Consider the following 23,914-nt stretch of genomic DNA (forward strand, 5'->3'; position numbering starts at 1 on the left):
CCCTCGGCTGGAAAAACAGGAATTCAGATATAGTTGCTGAAAGACAGACTTGGAACCATAAACTGAAAAGTTCTCATAATAGCATGCCTTTACCAACCTTTTGTTCACTCATACATGGTATTCTTGGTGGCAAAAAAGTTCAGTTTCTACTAATCCTTCCTTCTCAGATATGACTCAAAGTGCAGGTGGGTCCATTGTTTCAGTAACTCGCTTCTTGACAGAACTTAACTCATATAAAGTAAGATTCAGTAACTACAGTACCTGAATTTGCTTTAAAAGGGTTTGTACTATATTCCCTTTCACCTCTTTCAGTACAAGAAAGCAAACTTGAGCTCTCTTCACTATATGAAGAGAATAAATGTTTTCTTCCTTCGTACTTCATTCAAGTCATGTTAAAACTTGTCAGGTTCACTGGAAAAACCACATAGCTCTGAATGAGCAGACGAGATCTGATGAGTCTTACAGCTTGGGAAATATCTGAGGTGCTTGCAAAAACCTCTGTCTTTTAGGGCGATCTCATATTGGGAAGGTTGTTCTTGGTTACGGGGCAGTGGGAGCAGCAGCACGATTCAAGAGTTTGTTAAAAATCACTTGTTTGTGCACTCTGGGGCCTGCAGCCACTCCTGCGTGCTCCATCTGGAAACTGGCAGCACTTCACGCTTCTTTCCATCTTTTTAAAGAATTCTGCAACCCTCTTTAGAAAGGGAAACCAGGAAAGCCAGGGAGCCTTTGGCTGATGTCGCTGATTCACTCGCAGGCACTGGCCCTGGGCAGGGAAGCCACCGGCACTTTTCGGGTTGGGAGAAGCTTCCCCTGCTCTCCTTCGGGCGGGCCAGCAGCCCCGAGGCTCCGGGAGAGCCTCTCCGGCCTCCCCATCCCGTGGGGAGGAGGGACGGCAGCCCCGGGGACAGCCCCGACAGAGGGACCGGGCAGGGCATGGGGAGAGCGCCTGGAGGGGGCGCGGGCATCCCCCGCGGGTTTGCGCTGGGCTGGGAGGGAAAAGCGGCGCATTTCAGCAGCCGCAGCCCTCCGGCTCCGGGCCTCGGGCTGCTCGGGGCTCTCCCGGCTCAGCCCCGTGTCCCAGCCCCGGGGCAGGGAGGGAGCGCGGAGCCCATCCCGGCACAGGCTCCAGAGCGCCACACCGGGCACGCCCGGGGCCCCGCACGGCCTGGGGACACCCAGGGGCAGCAAGGCCCGCCGGGACAGGGCAGCGAGGCTCCATCGTCCAGACTGCCCCGCACCACAGCAGCACTTCAGAGGCCACAGGCTCCTTCCCACCCCCGGCACAGAGCCCTGGAGTGCTCAGGAAAGGAGCCAGGCACTGGGAATGCTCCTTCTCCTCACCTGGTGAGCAGTCCCCCGCTTGCCTTCCCAAAGCAAAGCTCAAGGGGAGCCTCCTCTTCTATCCAGTGAGCACCAGCAGAAGCCAGGCTCCAAGCAAAGTCCAAGAACCTCCTCTTTGATCCAGTGAGCAGCAGAAGCCAGGCAAGCCCCCTGTGCCCCAGCTACAGCACTGAACCTGAACTGTGCAGTCTTATCAACAGCGTGGGGCTGGTGGAAACACACCTGACACACAGCCTGAGCTCCAGAGCCTCTGCACAGCTCTCAGCTCCACAGCAGCCCAGGCTGCAGCAGACACCAACCCCAGGGCTGCCGGCAGAACTCCAGAGGAAAGAGGCAACATCCATTCCTACATTTCAACATTAATCCCTTCCAACAGAAAAAAATACCATAACATCTTCAATGAACTCAAACATTGCACTGCCAATTATCAGAACTGTGTTTCCGCTTCTGACCAACAATGAACCTCACACAAGGTACTGCAGCAACCACTGCTTCTGGCTCTTCCTCAAGACAGTGTCAGTGGCATCCAAAGGGACAGCTGATGCTGAGCAGCACAGACTGCACTGGGACCAGCCTGTGTCACCCTCCCTGCAGCAGCAGGCGCCGCCACTGTGGAAGGAGCCCAGAGCTGGGTGCCAGGAGGAGCAGCAGCTCTCACAGCTGTGCCTGATGCCCTGCCCAGGGCCAGCAGGACTCTCCGGGCTGTGCAAGAAAAAACGGCCTTGCTTGCACCAGGCTGGACTTCTCCCTGAAATCCCCGTGTCCTTTTCCTTCCTCTTTCAGGCAGTGGTGCTGCTGTGAGTAGCAAATGGCACAGTGTGGCAGCAGGATGGACTGGAGCACAGAGAAACAGGCACACAAGGATTTCTTGGTGCTTCTGTGATGTGAATTAGGATTGCATGCAAAAAAATCAGTAGAAATTGCTTCAGCACAAAGAAAAATGCCTGAAAGTTAGACTGGAGTTACTGAAAGACTTAAATGGCACTGGCCATGTACGCATACCAATAATTATTTTTGTTTTCCAAGCTATTTTCTCACAGTGCCCCCTGAGGGATGTGATAGAGGCACAGCAGACACAGGTCCAACAGATGAAGGTGCAATGCTACCAATTACACAGCTGCATTTCTGTGTTTGTGCCCCAGACACCTTTATTCTTTTTAAAGTGTCATTTTGAAATTTTTACTTAATGTTTTTCACTGCACAGTACAAATAACCAAACCTAAAAGCTGATCTTTTCAGTAAAAACTCCTGACTCAGGACTGGGCACCCCAGCCGTGGCCCTTGCTGGCGGGCTGCAGAGCGTGGCAGCCACGGCTCCCCCACGGCAGCTGTGTCACTGGTGACAGGGACACGGGGACACAGGGACACAGGGACACAGGGACAGGGCACTGCCAGCGTGGCACCGCGCTCTGCAGCAGTGCCAAGGGCGCCCCTGCTCACCTGCACCGCAGCTCTGGGCCCCTGCCCTGCCCGTGGTTGTGCACGGGGGCTGCACCTCACGTGGTGAGTCCTGGGTGGGGGCCGGGGAAAGCCCCTGTGCAGGGCCCAGGCTGCTCCCACTGCAGCCACAACCAACAGCAGCATCTTCTAGAAAGGAGCAAAGGAAGCATTCCAGAGTTCCTTTCCTCCTTGCTAATTAGAGCCTGCCTTACTGAGAAAACATTCATTATCCCAGCTTTGCCAGCCACTGTGTTGAGCTCTCTTTTTTTTTATCCCCTCCAAAAAGGAGCCAGCAATTGCAACCCAGCTTCTCCTGCACCGAGAGCAGCTGCTCACCCGCTGCCCAGGTGGTGCCAGCTCTGTGGGCAGAGCTCTCAGCTCCATGCAGTCTTCAGGAGCTGTGCAGCTGTACCTTGCCATGACCCCCAGAGGTGACACAGCCAGCCTGGGCACAGCCAGCCCCGGGGCCCCCCGTGGCAGTCCCAGGGGAGCACTGACCCTCACTGTCACTCGGGGCTGTGCGGGGGCTCTGCAGGGCACAGGGGACACTGGGCATGGCAGGGATGGGGACACTGGTCCCAGCACAGAGCCAGGGAGGGCTGCCCCCGTGGGCATCCCCAGCTGGATGCCAGCTCAGGGCCCGGGCAGGGCTGCACCCTGACCACTGCCCTTCCTATCTGTCCTGAGGACAGACGGACAGGGCAGGGCCAGGATCCCAGAGGCAGCAGCCGAAGGCAGAGGGAAGCCAGCTGCACAGCAGCTTCCCCAGGCAGGATGCTGCTCTGAGACGTGTGGGAGGAGAACTGGGCCGGACACGAGGGGAAGCCCGAGGAGGAACCTGAAACACAGAAGGGGTGCTGTGCCAGATGCTGGAGCAGCTTTCTGAGCAGATGCAGGTTCCTATTTCTGGCTAGGACTAAGGAGAGGGGCAGCATGAGCCACAGCTGGGACAGTGATAACCCAGTCCTTCCTGGCTGGTTGAGCAGGGCTGGGTTGCTGGCACTTGGAGCCAGCCCACGGTGGCCTCAGTGCCAGGACGGGGGGCACACGGGGGAGCCCTGTGCCCTCACCCTCTCCCAGCCGAGGAAGGGACCCGTGCTGGGTCTGACACCCCATGCTCAGTACCAGGGGTGCTCAGGGCACGGGGACCCCAGGAGCTCCCACCCCTCTCCTGCAGGGCCAGCACCAGGAGGTTCTGGCTACAAAACATCAGAACCATCCGAGTGTGCACAGCCCAAGCAAGGAGGGCAACTCACCGAGGCAGGCAGCGACTCAAACAGGAATTTCAGGTTATTCCACCGTGCATTACCAGCACATTAACATCTTCCTCCAACAAAAGGGAGCTGGACCACTTCTGAGAGAAGCCTCCAAGGAAGGGAAAGGTGGCCGTGCCATGGCTACTGGGGCTGGGCTTGCAGTGAGCAGGAGACAACACTCAGACAAAGAAAGAGATGCAGGCAGGGCCAACCAGAGCATGGAGGCTTGCTCAGGGAGCAAGGAGCAGGCTCAGGGGACATGGGACAGCTGTGGGTGACACAGAGAGCAGTGGCACAGGCTCAGGCCTGCCTGCAGCAGCTTCATGCACACTTGCTCTTACCCTGACCAGTGCCTTCCCCCTGCATCTTTACAAACAACTCTGTGATTTGGTTCTGATGGGCAAAGGAAAGAAGAGCATTGCAGCCAGCCTAGAGCAGGTTTAATATCTGCCTCACATGTCTATTGCTGCATCAAGCCTGCCATTTACCCACCCTTTTGGTGATGAGTGCAGCAGAGGCAAGGAGGCAGACATCCACAAGTTATGGGCTCCAATAAAAAACATTGCTCAAGACTCTGCAGCCCCATGACCTAGAACAGCTGGTCTAGGTCACAAAGAGAGTTTTCTGACTCTAAAAAGTTTTAAATAAGATGAAAAAATATTAGATTTGAGGATGTACAATTTCTTTAAACAGGAAGGTAACCTAAAGCCTTAGTCACTAGAAAAACTCTGCAGTCATTCCCCATCCACCTGACACTGAAGGCTGCCATGCAGCCTATTATTTCATTTCTTCTCTGAGGTTACATCAGTCATGCACATAAACCAGTCTGTCCACATCAGCAGCAAGAGATTATCTCATCAACCACGGACAAAGTACAGAAGCTACAAGAAGTAAAATGTATTCTGCTTTACAAAGCTGCCCGGATAAAGCAGCAGCTTCTAGTGCATCTTCAAAGCCTTCCAAGCAGAAAATATTTGTATAGCAGACTGAGACAGCTGCTTAGGATAAAATTGGTGAGGAAAGTGTCCAGAAAACTGGACAAGGAGAGGAAAGGCAGCCTTGCTGAGCATGAAAATACTGGATTCAGACAAGTAAAAAATCCACAACTAGAGTACACAGTCAGTGAGCATCTACAAAATACCCTAAAATACTCTTCAAGGAGAACACAATCTTCATATCCTGTTGCAATGAAACAGATGAAAAAGAGTGAATTCTCCATATAATAAATGTGATCCTGCTCCTGGCATCTGCCATATAGCAGGCTTTGTTGGAAAGAATGAAGCTACAGAGTACAGGTACCCCAGCTCTACACTTGATCACCCACTCCAGTATGTAAATAATGAAGCCACACTGCTCTCAGTGCTCTGCCCACCACAGCACCCCTCAGCCTGACAGACTTTGGTAGGAGACTCTGGGAACACCTTTGGACTGCTGAGTCTGAGCAGGACCATGGCTGTGCATCCCACCTTCCATCACACAGCCAGCTCCATGCTGCAGAACCATCCCACCAGCCCTGCTCCACAGCTCTGCCCAGCCCTGTTTGGTGAAGCCTGTAAAGCTCTGAGCTGCAGGAGAGCCTTTGGTGTGTGAGGAGGGCAGGCAGTCACAGGTGCAGCCTCTCTGCTCCACCCTGCAGCCACCAGAGCAATGCTGAGCTCAGGTGTGCTGGCAGGGCACAGGGCCCAGAGCTCAGCTGGCACAGATTACACTGGGGAAGAATTTGCTGCTTTCTTTTTCCAACCACCCTTTGTTGAGATAATTTTGGAACACATTTTAATGTCAATTCCATCAGGAAGAAGAAGACACAGAGAGGCTTGGTCTGCACCCCAGCACACAGCTCCCAGGATGGGTTCCAGAGGCCTGGATGTCCCTGGGCAATCCGAGGGTGGTCACACCTTCCCTGGGCAGGGCTCAGCAGGGCCACGACAGGAATGGGGACACAACAGCGGCTGCGTGCAGCGCAGGGCACACAGGGCCAGCCCCAGCCCCAGCCCCAGCCATGCTGCAGCAGTCCCAGGGGTGCAGCAGGGCACACAGCAGCCCTTCCTGCTCTGCTCCAGTCCCAGGCAGCTCATCCAGCACCTCCCTGACTTCTCTGCACTGAGGGTTTCATGGAGCACCTGCCTGCAGAGCCTGAGAACAGGGAGTTTTCCAGGGGCCAGGAATTATGCAGACTTAAAAGAAACTCAGAAAAGCAGGGAAATAAGCACCTGATTTACATGAGGAGTTAGATATGCATCTTTTCAGAAAATCACATACCCTTTTGATCTCTGCCTCCTGGGCAGAAAAGAGAGCTGCAAATCCTCAACAACAGCAATGGATGCACTACTACAACTACAGCAATGATGGACTACTGCTGCTCAGACACAGAAAACAAAATACCTGCAACACCTTTGACAGTCTTGTCACTGTCAGAGCAAACAGTGCCAGCCAAGATGCCAGACTGATAAAAAGGTTGAAATACCCAAAAATTAAAGTTTTTTACTGATGCTTTCACCCACCATTACTTGCTTTGGTGCCATCTAGTGCCACACAATACAGTTCCTACATGGGGATGGCACCTAAAACAGGTTCTGATCTGCAAAAGGGCTGCAGGAATCCCACCCTCTCTTCATTCCCATGAGAGCAGTCAGGTCTTGTGAAATTGGTGAGATTTGAACCATTTTGCCAGTTTTCCTATCAAAACTTGTAAGCAAAAAACAAATCCCAGAAAAGTTACTGCATTTGCATACTGATTGAGGAAAGAGCAATTTGGAGCACAGCATTGCAAACTGGTATTGGCAAAATCCCTTTTAACAGTATCAAACATTGTGATGCCATATGGCATTACTGAGTTTCTGCAGGTTTCAGTGTTCCTTGTGTGCCAGTTTCTATGAAAAAGGAACAGGAACTTTTCATTTCCACCCCAATTTGGGGAATACACCATGAAGTTATACACACATATCTCATCATTACTGATAAAACTTTTTCACTTCAAGAAGTGAGTGATGATTTAAAAAAAACAATATCTACTCACGGTCACCCGTCACTGAAATGAGCAAGAAGAGGGCAATGAAGCCCTGACAACAGAACCACTGTGCAGTCCTCAGCCAGCCCCTCACAGGGAACTCCAGAGGCAGCTCCTTTCACAGGGCTCCCCTCCATGCAGGGAGAAGAAGGTGGGCTCTTCTATTTTCCTTTGGTTTTAATTTGGATTTTTTTCCCCAGAACATCATCCTGGCACAGGCCCTGCTGCATCCGGGATCCACGGCTGTCAGTGGGACTCCTGAGGAGCATTTCAGCTGGAAACCTACAGCAGTGCAAAGGATGGGGTACAATTTGTCCTATGGAAAACTGCCAGGTAAAATAACACTGGAAATATAAGAGATTGATAAGTGCTTATTTTATTACTGTCAGTTCCTACCAACATTTGAAAGAAATCGGTCATTGCAGCACGGGCTGTGTGAGCACTGCCCAGCCTGCCCCACAGCCAGCCTGCTTTGCCTCACCAGACAAGGCCAGAGCATAAACAACATGAAACAAAACATACTGACATTTTATGGCACAGTTTATAAGTTTTTCACAAACATTTACATATGAAATCTTAAAATCCCCCAAAGACTGTGACTTTTAAGTACATTTAAGTAAACCAAGTTTAAATTCACGTTTTGATAGGCCTGCGGAGTCTCTCCAGAGCCCTGTCCCATGACAAACATCTCAGCTCACAAGTCACACTCTGTCAAGAAAGCCAAGAGCTGACAACCCACAGCTCCGATTTATGGTTTACCCAGCAGCCTCAGACTGCCCAGAGAGGGCAGTTCCAAAGTGGCCAAGTCTGTAAAGCACCATGAAGCTTTACCTGTTGTTCCCCTCACCTGGCCCCAGCCATAAAGCACCATGAAGCTTTACCTGTTGTTCCCCTCACCTGGCCCCACCTGTAAAGCACCATGAAGCTTTACCTGTTGTTTCCCTCACTTGGCCCACCCATAAAGCACCATGAAGCTTTACCATTGTTCCCCTCACCTGGCCCCAACCATAAAACACCATGAAGCTTTGCCTGTTGTTCCCCTCACCTGGCCCCACCCACAAAGCACCATGAAGCTTTACCTGTTGTCTCCCTTGCCTGGCCCCACTCATAAAGCACCATGAAGCTTTGTCATTGTTCCCCTCACCTGGCCCCAGCCGTAAAGCACCATGAAGCTTTACCTGTTGTTTCCCTCACTTGGCCCAGCCATAAAGCACCGTGAAGCTTTACCTGTTGTTCCCCTCACCTGGCCCCAGCCATAAAGCACCATGAAGCCTTACCATGGTCTCCCTCTCCCGCAGACAGCCGCCCCAGCCCCGAGAACAGCAGCTGGCCCAACGGCAGCTCGGCGGCGCGGGATGAGTTCACCACCATCGTGCTGCCCGTGCTCTACCTCCTCATCTTCCTGGCCAGCCTCCTGCTCAACGGCCTGGCCGTCTGGATCTTCTTCCACATCAGGAACAAGACCAGCTTCATCTTTTATCTCAAGAACATTGTGGTGGCAGACCTGCTCATGACGCTGACGTTCCCGTTCAAGATCATCCAGGACTCGCGGCTGGGGCCGTGGCACTTCAACTCCTTCCTGTGCCGCTACAGCACCGTGCTGTTCTACGCCAACATGTACACCACCATCGTCTTCCTGGGCCTCATCAGCATCGACCGCTACCTGAAGGTGGTGAAGCCCTTTGGGGACTCCAGGATGTACAGCATCACCTTCACCAAGGTGCTGTCAGCCTGCGTCTGGGTGGTGATGGCGTTCCTGGCACTGCCAAACCTGATCCTCACCAACGGCTACCCCACCAGGCGGAACGTGGACGACTGCCTGAAGCTGAAGTCTCCCCTGGGAGTCAAGTGGCACTCGGCCGTCATCTACATCAACACCTGCATGTTCGTGGTGGTGCTGATAGTGCTGATAGGCTGCTACATTGCCATCTCCAGGTACATCTACAAATCCAGCAAACAGTTCATCAGCTCCTCCAGCCGGAAGAGGAAGCACAACCAGAGTATAAGGGTTGTCGTGGCTGTGTTTTTCACCTGCTTTTTGCCCTACCATTTGTGCCGAATACCCTTCACTTTTAGTCATCTGGACAAAATTTTAGATGACTCTGCACATAGAATCTTGTATTATTGTAAGGAAATGACCCTGTTCCTGTCCGCATGCAACGTCTGTCTGGATCCCATCATTTATTTTTTCATGTGTCGATCATTCTCTCGAAGGCTGTTCAGGAAATCCAACATGAGAACCAGGAGTGAGAGCATCAGGTCCCTGCAGAGCGTCAGGAGGTCAGAGGTGCGCATCTACCACGAGTACACCGACGTCTGAAGGCACCCCAGAGACTGTGCTGACCTGCGAGGGTGCTTGTACATCATGTAAATAAAATGTCTCTAAGTGTCTGACCACAGAAGCTCATTAAGGGATGTGCAGACACGTTCAGCTTTTCTGTGCCAGCTCACCACCATCCACCTCAAATTCCATCCCTGCAGGGATCAGGCTCACTCCGTGGGGCTGGGGGTGTTCTGGTAGCTGGGCAGGTTGGCTGGTTGGGGTTGGCTGGTTTGGGGGCCATCAGGAGGCTGTCTCGGCTCAGAAAGCAGCCCTGGGCCAGGAGGCTGCAGCCAGGATGGACTCTCTGGCCTTGAGCAGACGCACTGGGAGGAATCAGCTTCCTCGGGTCTGGCAGAAGGCAGCAGGGGAAGGGAGGGCAGGAGGAGATCCGTGGGGATCCTCGGTGTACCCAGGGCAGGGCTCTGGTGCCACACAGCTCTGTGCCACCAGCCCCAGGGCTCCCTGTCCCTCACCCGGTGCCTGCCCTGAACCCTCTGCACCCTGTGATGTCCACGTGGGTCAGTCTGTCTGTCCTGGACTCACTGGGGATTGAATCAGGCTTGTTTAGAGCAAAAACTGCTGGGACAAAAACCGACCGAGCTGGCAAAGGCAGGCTGGAGCTGGCAGGAGCGTGCAGAGCCCTGAGCAGCCGGTGCTCGCAGCCAGCCCCGGCTGCAGTGCAGCTGCACCGGCAGGAGATGGCAACAGTCCATCGGCCAGCGCTGACACTCAGAACCACTTCCCTTCTGATACACGGAAAAAGAAAAAAAAAAAAAAAAAAAAAAAAAACCAAAACAAAACAAAAAAAAAAACCAAGAAAATCCTTGACAAGAAAATCCCCAAAATGCACCACTCAAAATTAAGTTCTGCATGAGAACATCTTTCATAAAGCTTTCCACTGAAAGAGCAGTTTCTTTCTTCTATTTTTTTTTAACACTATTGGTTTAGGTTTAGATTTTGGTTTATGAATAATTAAGAAGTTTAAATGTAAGTATGATAATATTTGGATTAATGCAAGTATTATGAAACCACTTACATGATCAGGAGAGAACATTTCTGGAAAGGAAGTCAGAATACTTTGGCTACTTATCCTACTTTAAATAAAAATACTTAAAATAGCTAAAATACCACAGATAAACCCTGTTTCCCAATCAGCTTCATAGAAAACTGTTCACACACAGGAGACAAGTTCTGGGACCAAATCTGCCATCTTGCACCCTAAGCAGTCCATGCACATACAAAACCATATTAAGAGAGCCAGTCTGGGGACTGGGTTGCATAGCTTAAATTCTGACAAGCACCAGATGAAATTGAGTGATAGTATTTAGGACTGGAAGATCTGCACACAGAACTGACATTCCTAACCAAAGACTGTCCTCTCAGGTCTTATATGGTTAAAGCAAATCAAGGCTGAGTGCTTCTGGTCTCCTTTCCACAAGTGTAAATCACCGAGGGTTTATGGCTCGTTAAATTGTGCCTGATGATTGCTCTGTTAAATCCACAATGACCCTTTCCCAGGTGATGGTGGATTTCCCACACAAGCCCAGCAAAGCCCAAAGAGCCACTTGAGGGGCACTGTCCCTGTGGGTCCCCAGCCGGAGGAACTGAAGGCAGCTGAGGAGGCAGACCAGGGCTGGGGTGGGCCCTGGCACAGGGTGGAGCTGCTGGTGCAGTGCAGGGTGGCTGCAAACACAGCCAGAGGGGAGCCTGCATCCCCCATGTGCTGTGTGCCCTCTCGACAGGATGCACACACACCACCTTTCTCATTACCCACGAATTTTTAACTGAAGGACAGATTTTCATGGTGTTTCCTCCTAGAGAGACACCACTGCTCATCCCTCATAAGAGCTTTCCACTAAAAAATCTGTTACCCAAAGCAGCCACACTCAGGTGATGGGATGGTGCCCTCCAAAGCTCAGCCTGAAGATGCCCCCTGTGCAGGCACCACATGAAGCATGAAGCAATCAGCAGTTTCTGGGAAGGGTCCCAGAAGTGAAATCCACGTGAAATGTGGGAAGGGAAGGCACAGCCATGCAGCCCCAGCACACAGGCCAGGCAGGAGCAGCCCCTGCATGCAGCCTGAGGCCCACATGCAGGCAGCACTGCAGCCTGAGCCCTGATTGCAGCCTGAGCCCCGCATGCAGCCTGAGCCCCGCATGCAGGCAGCTCTGCAGCCTGAGGCCCACATGCATGCAGCACTGCAGCCTGAGGCCCGCATGCAGCCTGAGCCCCGCATGCATGCAGCACTGCAGAACCACCCCAGAGCAGGCTGCTCTGCCTGCCAGGGTGTATCTGTGATAATCTGGTCACTGCCTTGTGCACACTCACGTGCGTGACAGCTCTTTGAAGATGCTCTTTGTGAGGTATTTTCCCAGGGCTAAATATGAATTGTACAACAACATCCCAGTCCCCAAATACCAGATAACTATATTTAATTTATCCAGATTTGACATGGAATTTTGGTCTCTAAGAGTTCATCTTGAAAGAAAAAGCCACAAGGAAGTTGTGTGGAAAGTCTCTGACCTGTGACAGCCCTTTCAGAGAGCCACATCAGGGTGGATATAAACTGTGGCTCTGCAGTCCCAGAGTCCCATTTTTAAGAGGAAGCACAGTTTTCTGGTGGAACTACAACAGCAGATCTGACCCAAGAATGCAAGGAGCAATTCCTGAACAATTCATTAACATTTGGGATTTTTTACATTCAGGAAGATTTGCATTACAGTGTTTGTAACTCAAATGCAATTACATCTTCCATATTCTGATTGAATAGCCAAGGCAGAGGTCTCCATGCCAGGGCATTATTGTGGCAGAAATGAGATTTGAGCCTGTACTCAGAGCCAGCTCCAGATCACTACTGCTGCAGGACTTTTGTCATCACATTTATTTTGCACTCTGCTTCTGTGGTTTTTCTACTAGTGACCTTTCCTGTGACTTTCCACCAGTGCAGCTTCACAGGAATCCTAAAAAAGGAAATTAAACCCACCCAAATTTCTAAAAATCTGTCCTTGCATTGGCACCCACCACTCTCGAGGTGGATGAAGCAGTGGGAAACACTGACAAGCAGAGTGGCCATGACAGGTTCACCCAGCTTGGTCAGGGCCAGAGGCAAAAAACAGTGAAGAAAATGCAAAACTCAACACGCCAAGGAGGCTGTGGTGCAGGCACCAGGCCGGATGGAGGTCCTGTGGTCTGTGTTAACCAGAAATGCTCTGTAAACCCAACCCACCCCTACCTACACAGATGTCCTGCCAAAGGCACCCACAGACACCGGAAGGTTTGACTGCAGTCCCACCCACAGAACCTCACACATCAGGAGTTACTGAGGTATTAAATTTTACATCCAACTGGGGCATGAGAATCCAGCACAACACTGCAGGGACAGACGGATGGGTTTGTCCTCCTCACCTGCCCAGAAGAGGCACCATTTGATGAGATTTCTGTCCTCATCTATGCCCAGTGCTGACCCAGATATTAGGCTTGTGATCAAGACACTTGTGACCAGATATTAACCTTGTGACCAGAAATGGTGGAAGGATGAGAAAAAGGCAGTAGAAGGTTAAAGAAAAAAGGAAAGAAAAATGTGGAAAAGATAAAGGAGTTATTTGAGCAGTTTTTGAGGAGAGTTTATCTTTCACACTAAAGGAAATCAAAAGATCCCCATTTCCTGGAGAGACTACAGATGTAGAATGCATGATTCTGAAGTCAGAAAATGAGGTACTCTAAACACAATTGTCCTTTGAGAAAGAGACACAGGAGAAATTACAAAAATTATGTCAATGGTCTTTGAAGTGCAAGTGTGCAACTAGAAAAACTGCTGGCTGTGGCTGAAGGACAGGAGAGCCTGCTTTGATCTGCAGGAAAGCCTGCTTTGACTAAGTAAGGAAAATTACTTGATCAAATCCCACATGAGGCATTTTCTAGTTCAGTGCAGCACAGTCCCCTCCCTCAGCACCCCTCTCCTGCCACCCCCTAAGGCCAAACATCAGCCTGGGAGCAGCAGTGGTGCCACCTGAACGTGGGCACAGGCTCAGGGAGGGATGAGGGAGCTCCAGACAAATCCTTGTAAGGGCTCAGAAGGCACCCATCCATCACCCAAACAAAACTGAGCAGAAAACATTTGCTGGCAGATTTAATGGGGCAGAAACACAGCTAGAAGTCCTGCAATACTTTTGTAATTAGCTGGCTTCTGGGGGGATTATCCTAAAAAACCTTTGTTTTGTTCATCCTGCTTTTAGCAATTGCCAGAGCTGGTCACTGATACCCCAGGACGTGCGTGATTCCGTGCTCAGCAGGGCTGGAAGCACTGGCAGCTCTGTCTGCAGGGCTGGGGAGGGCACAGGTGAGACCCTGGTCACAGACACCCCCTCCCCATGGCAAAGGCTTGACCTTGAGGCAGGACCCATCAGCCCCATCCTGCCAGCAAGGCCTGCAGAGCTGCCACCCTCCCTGCACTGCTGCAGCAGCCAGGAGAGGAACCAAGCCAGCCCCAGTCCTGCTGGGACACGCCAGCAGTGCTCTCCCCTCTCTGGGACACAAACCCATCACCAGGATCCTGCAAAAGGACTCCCTTCTTAGGCCCTCAGCTCAGGCAAAGCGTTAACAGCTTCTCTCAATAACACAAACAGCAGCTGGGAATTTTGGATTTTGGGGGAAGAAGCAGACTTGTATGGCTAAAGGTAAAATACATTATCAGTTTGTTCTTCAGCCACCTAAAGTGCATGGCAAAGTGCAGGGCCTTCTAGTGACCATGCTCACTGCCTACTTTCTAACCCTTGAGAAACAGCAGCCACATCTTGAGATCCTTAAACATTGGGTTTGGCTGGCATGTTGGAAAAATCCCCATGTTTGTACAACAGAGCAATGCCTGGGTTTGCCCTGCTGCCCAGAGCCATTCCAATGGGGTGAAGCTGTACACAGAGCTCAGGCATCCCACCCTCTGCTTAAGCCCTTAATCCTCTGCCCTGGACAACTGCTTACTTCTCACTGCAAAAAATTATCTGTGCTGCAACATCTAATCCATCACAGACTGGCATCTTACACTGGAGAACACTGCACCTCCTCTCCTTTGGGGCTTCCCGTGCTCCCCTCTATCTTAGAGAGCCCATGGCTTTTAAACCAAAGCCTTATCTGACTCACTCCTCCCGTCCCTGCTTCAAGAAATGACCACAGGGTGCATGGAAAGAGAGAATAGCTTGGCTGCCTGGTGTCTTCTGGGGAGCCCCTGAGAAGCCTCGTGCCCCGTTTGTTCTGCCCCATCCATGGGGAAAGTACAAAATTGTCACTGAAACCAACACCCAAACCCAAGCCCAAAGCCATGGATTGACCTCTACAGCTTTGGGCTGTGAGTCTCAGGATGGAGAGAGGAACAAGAGTACTGGCAAGAATGTGCAGACAATTCTGCCTCTCAAGATACCCCCTTATTGCACTGAGAGATGTTCAGTGAAATCTGGGGAAGGAAGGGACTGGAGGTTCAGGGTAGCTCACAGTGGCCCCATGTAAAGGATGTGGATATGGCAGCAACACTCAGGGAGAAGGTACATGTGTTTCCCTGTGCCTTTAGGCCCTCATTCTACACAGATAAACCCTCACAGAAGCAAAGTCCATGAGGAATTGGGTATTTTCTGTAGGGTTTAGGTGACACACTGTCAAGCAGAGCTCAAGTCCTGCACTAAATGTTTACTTGTTCTAAGGTACACAATGTACATATTTCACAGTGTTTAAATAAACATTTAAACCTCGATTTATCTATCTCCCCGAACCTCAGCTCTCTCTCAGAATATACTCCTTTCCTACTTCCACAGAGAAGATATTAGCTCTTCTATTACCATACATTTCCACTAATTCTGTGCTTGATTTCAAAGCCTCACAGAAAATTTTTGGGAGGAACGGGAAGGGAGGAAGCCAAGTAGGTGTTTAAGCTTAAAAGAAAAGAATAGCACAAAAAAGAAGAGAAAGGAAACAGCCAAACACCAAAGATCCATCACGTATCCCCAGAGTCCATCTCCCAGCCCATGGCTCCGGTTCAAACCTCCCAAGCACAGAGCCGCGGCTCTCGGGGCAGGATGCGTCACAGCAAAGGTCGCAGCCAGCCCTGGGAACAGTTTAGGAAAAGCAAACTCCAGCCCGGCAGTCCAGCCCTCTGGCTGCTGTGCCAGCTGCACTTGCGTCTGTCCCGAAAGCCGCCGGGCGCTGCTCTGCAGCCGGGACAGCTGCGGGCCGGGAGCCGGGCCACGGCCAGAGAGGGGCACGGCCCAGGGGCAGGGGCAGGGGCACGGCCCGGCTCGCCAGCCCTTCCCCTTTTGCTCCGGAATCCTCGCAGGGCTGCGCTGGGGGCAGCGGCGGGGCGCGGGCACGGCGGGCGGGCAGGAGCGGCTGCGGCTCCCCGGGAGCGGCTCCGCGCGGCAGGACCGGGAGCGGCTCCGCGCGGCAGGACCGGGAGCGGCTCCCCGATCGATCCATCCCCGATCGATCCATCCCCGATCGATCCATCCCCGGCAGCGGCTCCCGGACCGATCCATCCCCGGCAGCGGCTCCCGGACCGATCCATCCCCGATCGATCCATCCCCGGCAGGGGCTCCCCGACCGATCCATCCCCGGAGCGGCTCCCGGAGCGATCCCCGCCCAGCCCCGCGCCCCGGCTGTCGGAGCGGCGCTGCAGGGACCGCGCAGCCATCCCGCGCTGCTGCCCAGGTGAGTCGCTGCCTCCATCACCCGCTCCCGTCCCCTGCAAACGCTCTCCAGCACCCTCGGGTATTTTTAAGTAACTGCCACCGCAATTTTACTTTTTAAATTGGCAAATAAGGCGAGCGTCCGCGCGTTCTGCAAACCCCTAACAACTAATAACACAAACGAGCAGTTTTAACTAACTAACTAGCTAACTACAGAAACGACTGTTTCAGCTATGGAGCAGACTCTAGCTGTGCCAGCAGACAGAGAACCGGCAGGCAAGGATTCTTCTTGTCTGCCTTAAAAAGATATTTTTCTTAAGCAACTAGTTTTGTTTTAATTTATGACTGAGAACATATAACTATATGAAAAACATAGCTTAAATCATCAGAAAATAGAATTTAAAATAAAATATTTGAATGACAAATACTACCATTAAAATATAATATTAAAGGGAAAAACTTTCTGAGCCACATTTTACTACTTTAAAAAACCCAGTTTTAGGACAATGCAACTAATAATCTCTAAAATGTTTTACTGACCCAGGGCTCTGGTTTTAGCTGGGATAGAGTTAATTTTCTCCCAGTAGCTGGTACAGAAATGTGTTTGGGTTTGGGATGAGAGCGATGGTTCTCCAATGAACCCTGATGGTTTAGCTGTTGATGAGCAGGGCTTGCACCAAGTCAGGTGCAGCTTCTCATGCCCTGCCAGTGCAGGAGGGCATGCCAGGAAAGCTGACCCACTTGTTTTTCTTGGGGTTTATCTCTCTCCTTGTTATTTTCCTTCATTACAATCTATTGTAATTATTATTGTTATTATTGTTAACTTTTTAAGCTACTCTTACCTGACCTAACATTTCCTCTCATCCACCACTCCCTAATTCCAGTATGATAATTGATGTGAGATAGGAAGGATCTCAGTGGAGGAATTTTGAGACTTAATTTAAAAAACTGAGTATTTGAATTAGACCTGAAAATTATGTTGTGTGTGAAGAGCTCAAAGCATTGCCCAAGTTTCCAAGTATCAGGGTTTGCACAAATACATCACAGTCTACAATCTTTTAAGGTTAAAAGCGTGCTCAGAATAATGCATACTCTTGTCTAAAAATCAGAAATAAAAAGAGAATGAAAAATTTAGCTGATGAGGAAGACAAAGCTGTTGAATTTCAGATACCAAAGAGCACAGAGACTGCTGGACAGGAAGAAGAAATGAAACAGTCACTGGTGGTTTTTGCCAGACAGAAGCACAGTTCTGCCCTTGAGGTGTCCTGACACTGCACCCAGAGGAGCCGTGGCTGTAATGGAAATACAGAACCTTATCTCCCCCTCTGTGTGCACCTGCTGGCTCCCTCCCCGTGTCCTTCAGAGCACCAGCAGCTCTGCAGGTGCCAGGGGAACATCATGGATGCCATAACAGTGTTGATCTCCCTGATGCCACACTGTGGTCACCCACTGCCCCTCCTCACCACAGCATCCCGGATTTGGCCTTCTGGGATCACAAGGGGGATGTCCTGCTAACGTGGGCAGAGGCAGCCCCACCTGTCCTTCCCATTTCTGCCAGCAGCACAGACAGAGCACACCCCGTGTCACCAGGGCCACACCACAGGACACGCTCTGTCCTCAGCCCCTGCCACAGGGAGCAGCTGAGGAGAGGCACGGCTCTGTGTCCTCTGTCCTTGCACAGCACACCTGAGGGGGCCAGACAGCAGGAGCTGGAGGGCAAGGGCGAGACACAGCACTGGTCACTGCTGCCCTGAGCCCTGCACTGCTGCCTGCAGCCCTGCACTGCTGCCTGCAGCCCTGCCCTGAGCCCTGCCCCACTGCTGCCCTCAGCCCTGCACCGCTGCTGCAGCCCTGCACCGCTGCTGCCCTCAGCCCTGCCCCAATGCTGCCCTCAGCCCTGCACTGCTGCCTGCAGCCCTGCCCTGAGCCCTGCACTGCTGCTGCCCTCAGCCCACAGCCCTGCCCGGCTGCCCTGAGCCCTGCCTGGCTGCTGCCCTCAGCCCTGCACTGCTGCTGCCCTCAGCCCTGCCCCAATGCTGCCCTCAGCCCTGCCCCAATGCTGCCCTCAGCCCTGCATCGCTGCTGCCCTCAGCCCTGCCCCAATGCTGCCCGCAGCCCTGCCCCAATGCTGCCCTCAGCCCTGCCCCAATGCTGCCCTCAGCCCTGCCCCAATGCTGCCCGCAGCCCTGCCCCAATGCTGCCCTCAGCCCTGCCCCAATGCTGCCCTCAGCCCTGCTGGAGGAGGGCCCCTGCCTGACCCACAGCAGATCCTCCCTAGCTGCAATGGGAACACCACCTCTTTCTTCTGCCCTCCTAACTCATCCCACGTTCACCAGGGCACATCCCCTCCCTCACTGCCTCCTGCAACAGGAATGCCACCTATTCTTTCTGCCATCCTAATTCCAGCATTCATCCCGTTTTCCTCCACTACATTCTACACAAAACAAGAACAGCTACCATCCAACATGCCATTTCCAGAGGCTAAAATATCCCATTATTTTGCATACTTTTATTCTCCTAAGTATTAAAGCCCAGACATTGCCCTATGACAAATGTCATAATAAGAACAGTAAATAACAAAATTTTAGTCTCTTGGCAAACTCGCAACGAGTCCAATGCACCAACATATCCCCACAGTCACTGTGAGCAGTGCCCTCCAGAGCAGAGTGGCAATTCCTGGCCAGAGCCCTGCGTGTCTCCCCCTGGCACACACCCCCAGGCTGGGCTCCTCTCTGGGGACACAGAGGAGGCTCAGAGCAGCCCTGACCACCCTGAGGCCGGGAAGTGTCCTGGTGTTTGGGGAGGAGGCTCCCCCAGCCCCTGAGCCTCACCCTCCCCTGCCCCACAGGGACACCCACAGCAGTTTCCCACTGCATCACACAGCAAGTTCCACCAGCACCAACATTCCTACCACATTAGAGAGAAAAGCTTAAAATAAGGTTCTTCTTTTAGCACACTCAGCACAACTTGCAATGGCTGTGGTGTGTGTTGTGCCTCTTCCTCCTCCAGCTTCCTCCTAACATCAGAGGTGCCATCCAGCCTGATAGCCTCCCCTGATTACCTCCATTTTGCAATTCAAAAAGAGTTCTGGCAATAGTGACCACTGTCACCAGTTCCTGACCCAGTAACTGTATTACATATTTATTAAACAGCTGCATTCGTTTCCATAAATAGCTAAAATGTGTACTTGGAACAACACAACCTCTGGTAAAGCCAGGGTAAATAAATTAAAAAACAACTTATAAATATTATTCTTATGTTTAGTAAAGCAGGGTGAACTTTGAAACTTGACAGTCATGTCACAGAAGTCAAGAATTGCCTTAATGCTACTGTGGAAGAGTCACAGGGGACAGCACAGGACTGACCTCAGAAGAGACAGAGCACTTCTAATGGTTTATGCAGCTTCCCTTTGGTGTGTTGTGCCAAGACAACACGATTTACACACTGAGAAAGTTCAGAACTTTTTTATATTTTACCCAATCCATCTTGGTCATATGGTGAATCAAGTTTGCTGGCTTTGCACAACTAGCTGACATTATTCACACAGAATCAATGTACTTTATGCTGGCCCAAGCATTCAAACAAGAACAGCTGCTTGAGTACAAAAGGCTGCGTGCCACCCTCCCAAATGGCACAGACTCCTAAATGCTAGCATGTTCCCTTTGCCACTGCAGGAGCCACTCTGGGCCCCCAAGTGACAGAGGGGACAGGCAGGAAGGTGACAGCGTTTGCTGTCAGTGCTGAACTAATGACAGCAGCAGGACAAGACCCTCCAAAAGGAGCAGTGTGACAAGGTGACACAAAGAACAGATAAAACCGGCCAAGAGCACTGAGCTGTGATGCTCAGCAGGGGACACCGGAGCCTCCTGCCTTTCCCAGGCAGTGACAGGCTTTAGCTTGAGCACGGCTGCTCCATGTCTGTCCCCAGCCCTGTCTGAAGGTCTCCTGAGGGACCTGCAGCCATGTCTGAGCACTGCTCAGTGCTGTGCTGTGCCCCTCAGCAGCGCAGGTGTGCTCTGCCAGGACACAGGGCTGTGTCTGCCTCTCCCACAGCTGTCCCAGCAAGAGCAGAGCCCCGTGCCTGGGGACGGACAGTGCTCCAGACCCTCAGCAAAGCCCCGCAGCAGGCAGCTGAGGGGGGGTAAGGACGTGCCAATGGCAGGGAAAGATGGACAGAGCCTGGCCTGTGGCCCCTCTCAGTGGCAGCCAGTTGGTCAGTCTGCTGGTATCAGATGTAAAACTTGTCCAGGGTGTCCCCTGGGCTGCACAGACGCAGTGGACATCACAAAGATCTGATGTCCAATCTCTACTCATACAGTTCTGAAATAATCCTTTGTTGTATGATGCCTCACACTTCATGAACTTCTAAACAATTTAATACCTACCCCCAAGTCCAAGCACAGAAAGACCCACCTGGGGGTTCTTGGCTGTAGAAAACCCTGCAGAGAAGGAGCAAGTTCTTAACCCACCACGTGCAGAGAGAGGGTCCTGCTGAGACAGCCTGGAGGGAGAAAGGGAACAGGAACACAGCAGGAGAGAACAGTTCCTAAATACAGTGTGTTACTATTTAAATTAAAATGCCATTTGCTATTAGTGCTGTTCCAGAAGATGCTTCTGATTTCAGCAGCATCACCCCAAGCTCTACCCTCATAACCTCCCAGCTCTAACACACCTGTACATGTGGTAGTGTAATACCTACTCTCCAAACCATCTTTATCATTTAGAACCCCAGCCAAACAAAACCAAATGCCTTGATGACAAAGGAGGAGAGCTGCTGCTCTGTCAGGATAATGAGCAGGACGAGGTTCAGTGCAGGCTCTGGGTGTGCTCAGGGTAACACACCCACCCCATGCTCCAGAACACACCTAAGCTGATCAGCCTTCACACCATCTGCAAGAGGTACAGAAAACAAACACACCAAAGGAGACCATTTCACCTATTTGAGAAAAAATGTCAATTTCTAGCTATTGCAAGGTTGCATTCAGGCTCCAACCTACTCCACAGAGACATCAGCTACTGACTCAGAATGGGGATAAAAGGAAATTTGTTATTTTCTAAAAGACAAGGTGGGTTTTTCCCAGCTCCAAGGCACATATTTTCCAGTTGCCCAGGGTTTCACTTGCCAAACACAGCAGCATTATAATTATATCTATATTTGTTCTGCCCTCCCCACAGAGGATAATCCACCCCCACAAACATTCTGGCAAAGAAAAGCAGACAACAGATGTGATTTCTTCTTGGAGATTCTTTAAAATGTAAATCTGACTGACTTGAGAAGCCAGCTCAAACTCTCACATTACAAACTAACACAGACACACTGCTGGCCTGCTGGAATTTTAAAGTGAACTCTGCCAGCTGCACATGCAAGTTCCTTGCAAGGGAGCACTGGGATATATTGCCATAGCTGGGCATCTCCAGCCTTGACTAACAGGAGATTTTACAGAACATTTTGACCAGGAATATTCATATCCCTCATGTTTCATGGCAAATCAATGTTAAAAATCCACATTTAATGTTTAAAAAACACATCTCATTAACCCTGAGTCACCAGATTGCCATGGGTCAGTCCCATCTCGCAGCATGGGGGCTCATGCCTGCAGGAAAGGGGCAGCCCTGGGCTGGAAGGCAACAGGTTAAAGTCAAACAGAGAAGGAAATGCATCCTCTGTTCAAAGCAACAACACGGAACATCAACAGAAAGTGAGATGGCACTGCTCAGAAAATCCTCTCCATTCCCTGCTGGGAATGATGAGGTGTGGAACGTGGCTGTTTCTGAGGCACACCGAGCTTGCTTGGAAGTGAGGGCAGAAAGCTCAGAGCAGGTAGCAGAAAGCCCAGCGCCACCCTGTCCTGCTCAGACACTCTTTTTCTGCTTCTAGGAATGAGGATACTGCAAGATGCTCAACTCCAGCAGCAGCTCCTCGGGAAACAACTGCAGCCACAGCACGGTGATCACCACCACGGTCATCCCGCTGCTCTACTGCCTCATCTTCCTTGCAGGGCTCTCGCTCAACGCCCTGGCAGCCTGGGTCTTCCTCTACGTGTCCAGCACCAAGAGCTTTATTGTCTATCTCAAGAACATCGCTGTGGCCGACCTCCTGATGAGCCTGACCTTTCCTTTCAAAATCCTTGCTGACTCAGGAATTGCACCTGCCGAGCTCAGCCTGTTCGTGTGCAGGTACTCTGCAGTCGTGTTCTACATGAACATGTACATCGGGATCACCTTCTTTGGCCTCATAGGCTTTGACAGGTACTACAAAATCGTGAAGCCTTTGTTCACCTCCTTTGTTCACACAGTTAACTACAGCAAGGTGGTCTCTGTAATCATATGGCTGTTACTAATGATTATGTCATTTCCAAATATGATTTTAACTAATGAAATCACTAAGGACAATTACTCCACAAAATGTATAGGTCTTAAAAGCGAGCTTGGCAGACAGTGGCACAAAGCAACAACTTACATTTGCACAGGGATTTTCTGGATTGTTTTTTTCCTGCTAATCATATTTTACACTTCTATATCCAAAAAAATATACAGCTCTTACAAAAAATTCCGGAGGAGCTCAGACACGGCCAAGAGAAAAACCAGCCGGAACATATTCACCATCATGTTCGTGTTTGTCATTTGCTTTGTGCCCTACCACCTCTGCAGGACCCCATACACCTTGAGCCAGACCAGCTCCCAGTTCACCTGCCAGTCCCAAAAATCGCTGTTCTACGCCAAGGAGTTCACTCTGGTGCTGTCTGCAGCAAATGTCTGCCTTGACCCCATTATTTATTTTTTCCTCTGCCTCCCCTTTAGAGAAAAGCTGTATCAAAAACTGCATCTCAAGCTGAAAGCTTCAAGTGACGTTGAAATTTCTAAATCCAGAAGATCAAATACACTTCCGGAAAGCATAAACATAGTGTAGGTTCGTGTCTCCACAATAATGCACATTTCAGGAAGTTATTCATGAACACAAATGTCCCAAAGAAACAGAGCACATGACAACCAGCAACAAGCAGGAGAGGGGTTCAGCAAAACGCCAGGTGCTGCTTCTCTGCCTAAACCCAGTATTGCATGTGCCAACATATTCACTGTGTGCTGCTCCAGCTGATGCCCTGATGGCATTGGGGTGTGACACGACCCATCTGGATCTCAGAAACACAGAGAGGAGAGCCTGGAACAGCACATTCTGCAGCTCCAGGCCGTGGGTCTCTGACAGCACCATCCAACAGACCCAAAACCACACCAATCTTCTTATCTGGATTTCCATGAACAGAAACATGTCCACACCAAACTGCAGCAACTCCCTCAGTGCTGCCGCAACAAGAGGCAAGAACACCACGGAGCCAGCTGGGAGCACACAGATACAGCTGTGTAAAAACTCAGGTACATTGAAATCCAGAATGAATGGTTTGCTGGCTTTCCCGTGATTTTTACACAGCAGTAAAGCATTTCTGTCTGTACCAAGATAACAGCTGAAAGCCACCGACCTGCTCTATACAAATATAATCTCTGTTATAACTTTATTTTTCAGAGCAGCTTTTTTAAAATTGATTTTATTATTGTACAGGAAAAACATACCAGGGCCTAAAGTATCCACTAAAGCTTTCTGAGAGTGGCTCTGGAGCTGATTGTCTTCATTTTACTTAATAAAGAAGCTATAGAAATATAAATACCTTTCTGCCACTGCTTTTTGTCTTAGTCCAAACAGATCTAAGGGTGAAAAATTTTTAAAAATTCGGTGTTTTCCCAGCACATCAAGCTGGGGTCAGACAGCCCAAGCCAGCTGCTCCCACACTCGGGGAATTACTCACATTCCAAGATCTGCTCTCTTCCCGTAACACTTCTGCAGGAAGGGCAGACCATTACACAGTAAAGGTTCATTGAACCA

General features: G+C 51.0%; 2 protein-coding genes across 3 annotated transcripts; both read left to right on the forward strand.

Moving 5' to 3' along the window:
• Positions 1–7,346: 7,346 nt before the first annotated feature.
• GPR87 (G protein-coupled receptor 87) lies at positions 7,347–9,367 on the forward strand. The gene is made up of 2 exons (XM_054639561.2): positions 7,347–7,380; positions 8,346–9,367. The coding sequence occupies exons 1-2, from the start codon at positions 7,347–7,349 to the stop codon at positions 9,365–9,367; spliced, it is 1,056 nt and encodes a 351-aa protein (XP_054495536.1).
• Positions 9,368–15,947: 6,580 nt separating this feature from the next.
• On the forward strand, positions 15,948–23,766 carry P2RY14 (purinergic receptor P2Y14). Of its 2 annotated transcripts, XM_077183598.1 has the most exons (3): positions 15,948–16,060; positions 21,917–22,287; positions 22,576–23,764. In XM_077183598.1, exons 2-3 carry the CDS (start codon positions 21,935–21,937, stop codon positions 22,946–22,948), a joined length of 726 nt encoding a protein of 241 aa, XP_077039713.1. In that variant the 5' UTR covers positions 15,948–16,060; positions 21,917–21,934; the 3' UTR covers positions 22,949–23,764. The 2 variants fall into 2 exon arrangements, with proteins under 2 accessions (XP_077039713.1, XP_054495560.2); XM_054639585.2 differs by having other exon boundaries at positions 21,917–23,766.
• The last annotated feature ends 148 nt before the right edge of the window (positions 23,767–23,914 follow it).

Source organism: Agelaius phoeniceus, chromosome 10 (assembly GCF_051311805.1).
Source record: "Agelaius phoeniceus isolate bAgePho1 chromosome 10, bAgePho1.hap1, whole genome shotgun sequence".
Taxonomy (NCBI): Eukaryota; Metazoa; Chordata; class Aves; order Passeriformes; family Icteridae; genus Agelaius; species Agelaius phoeniceus.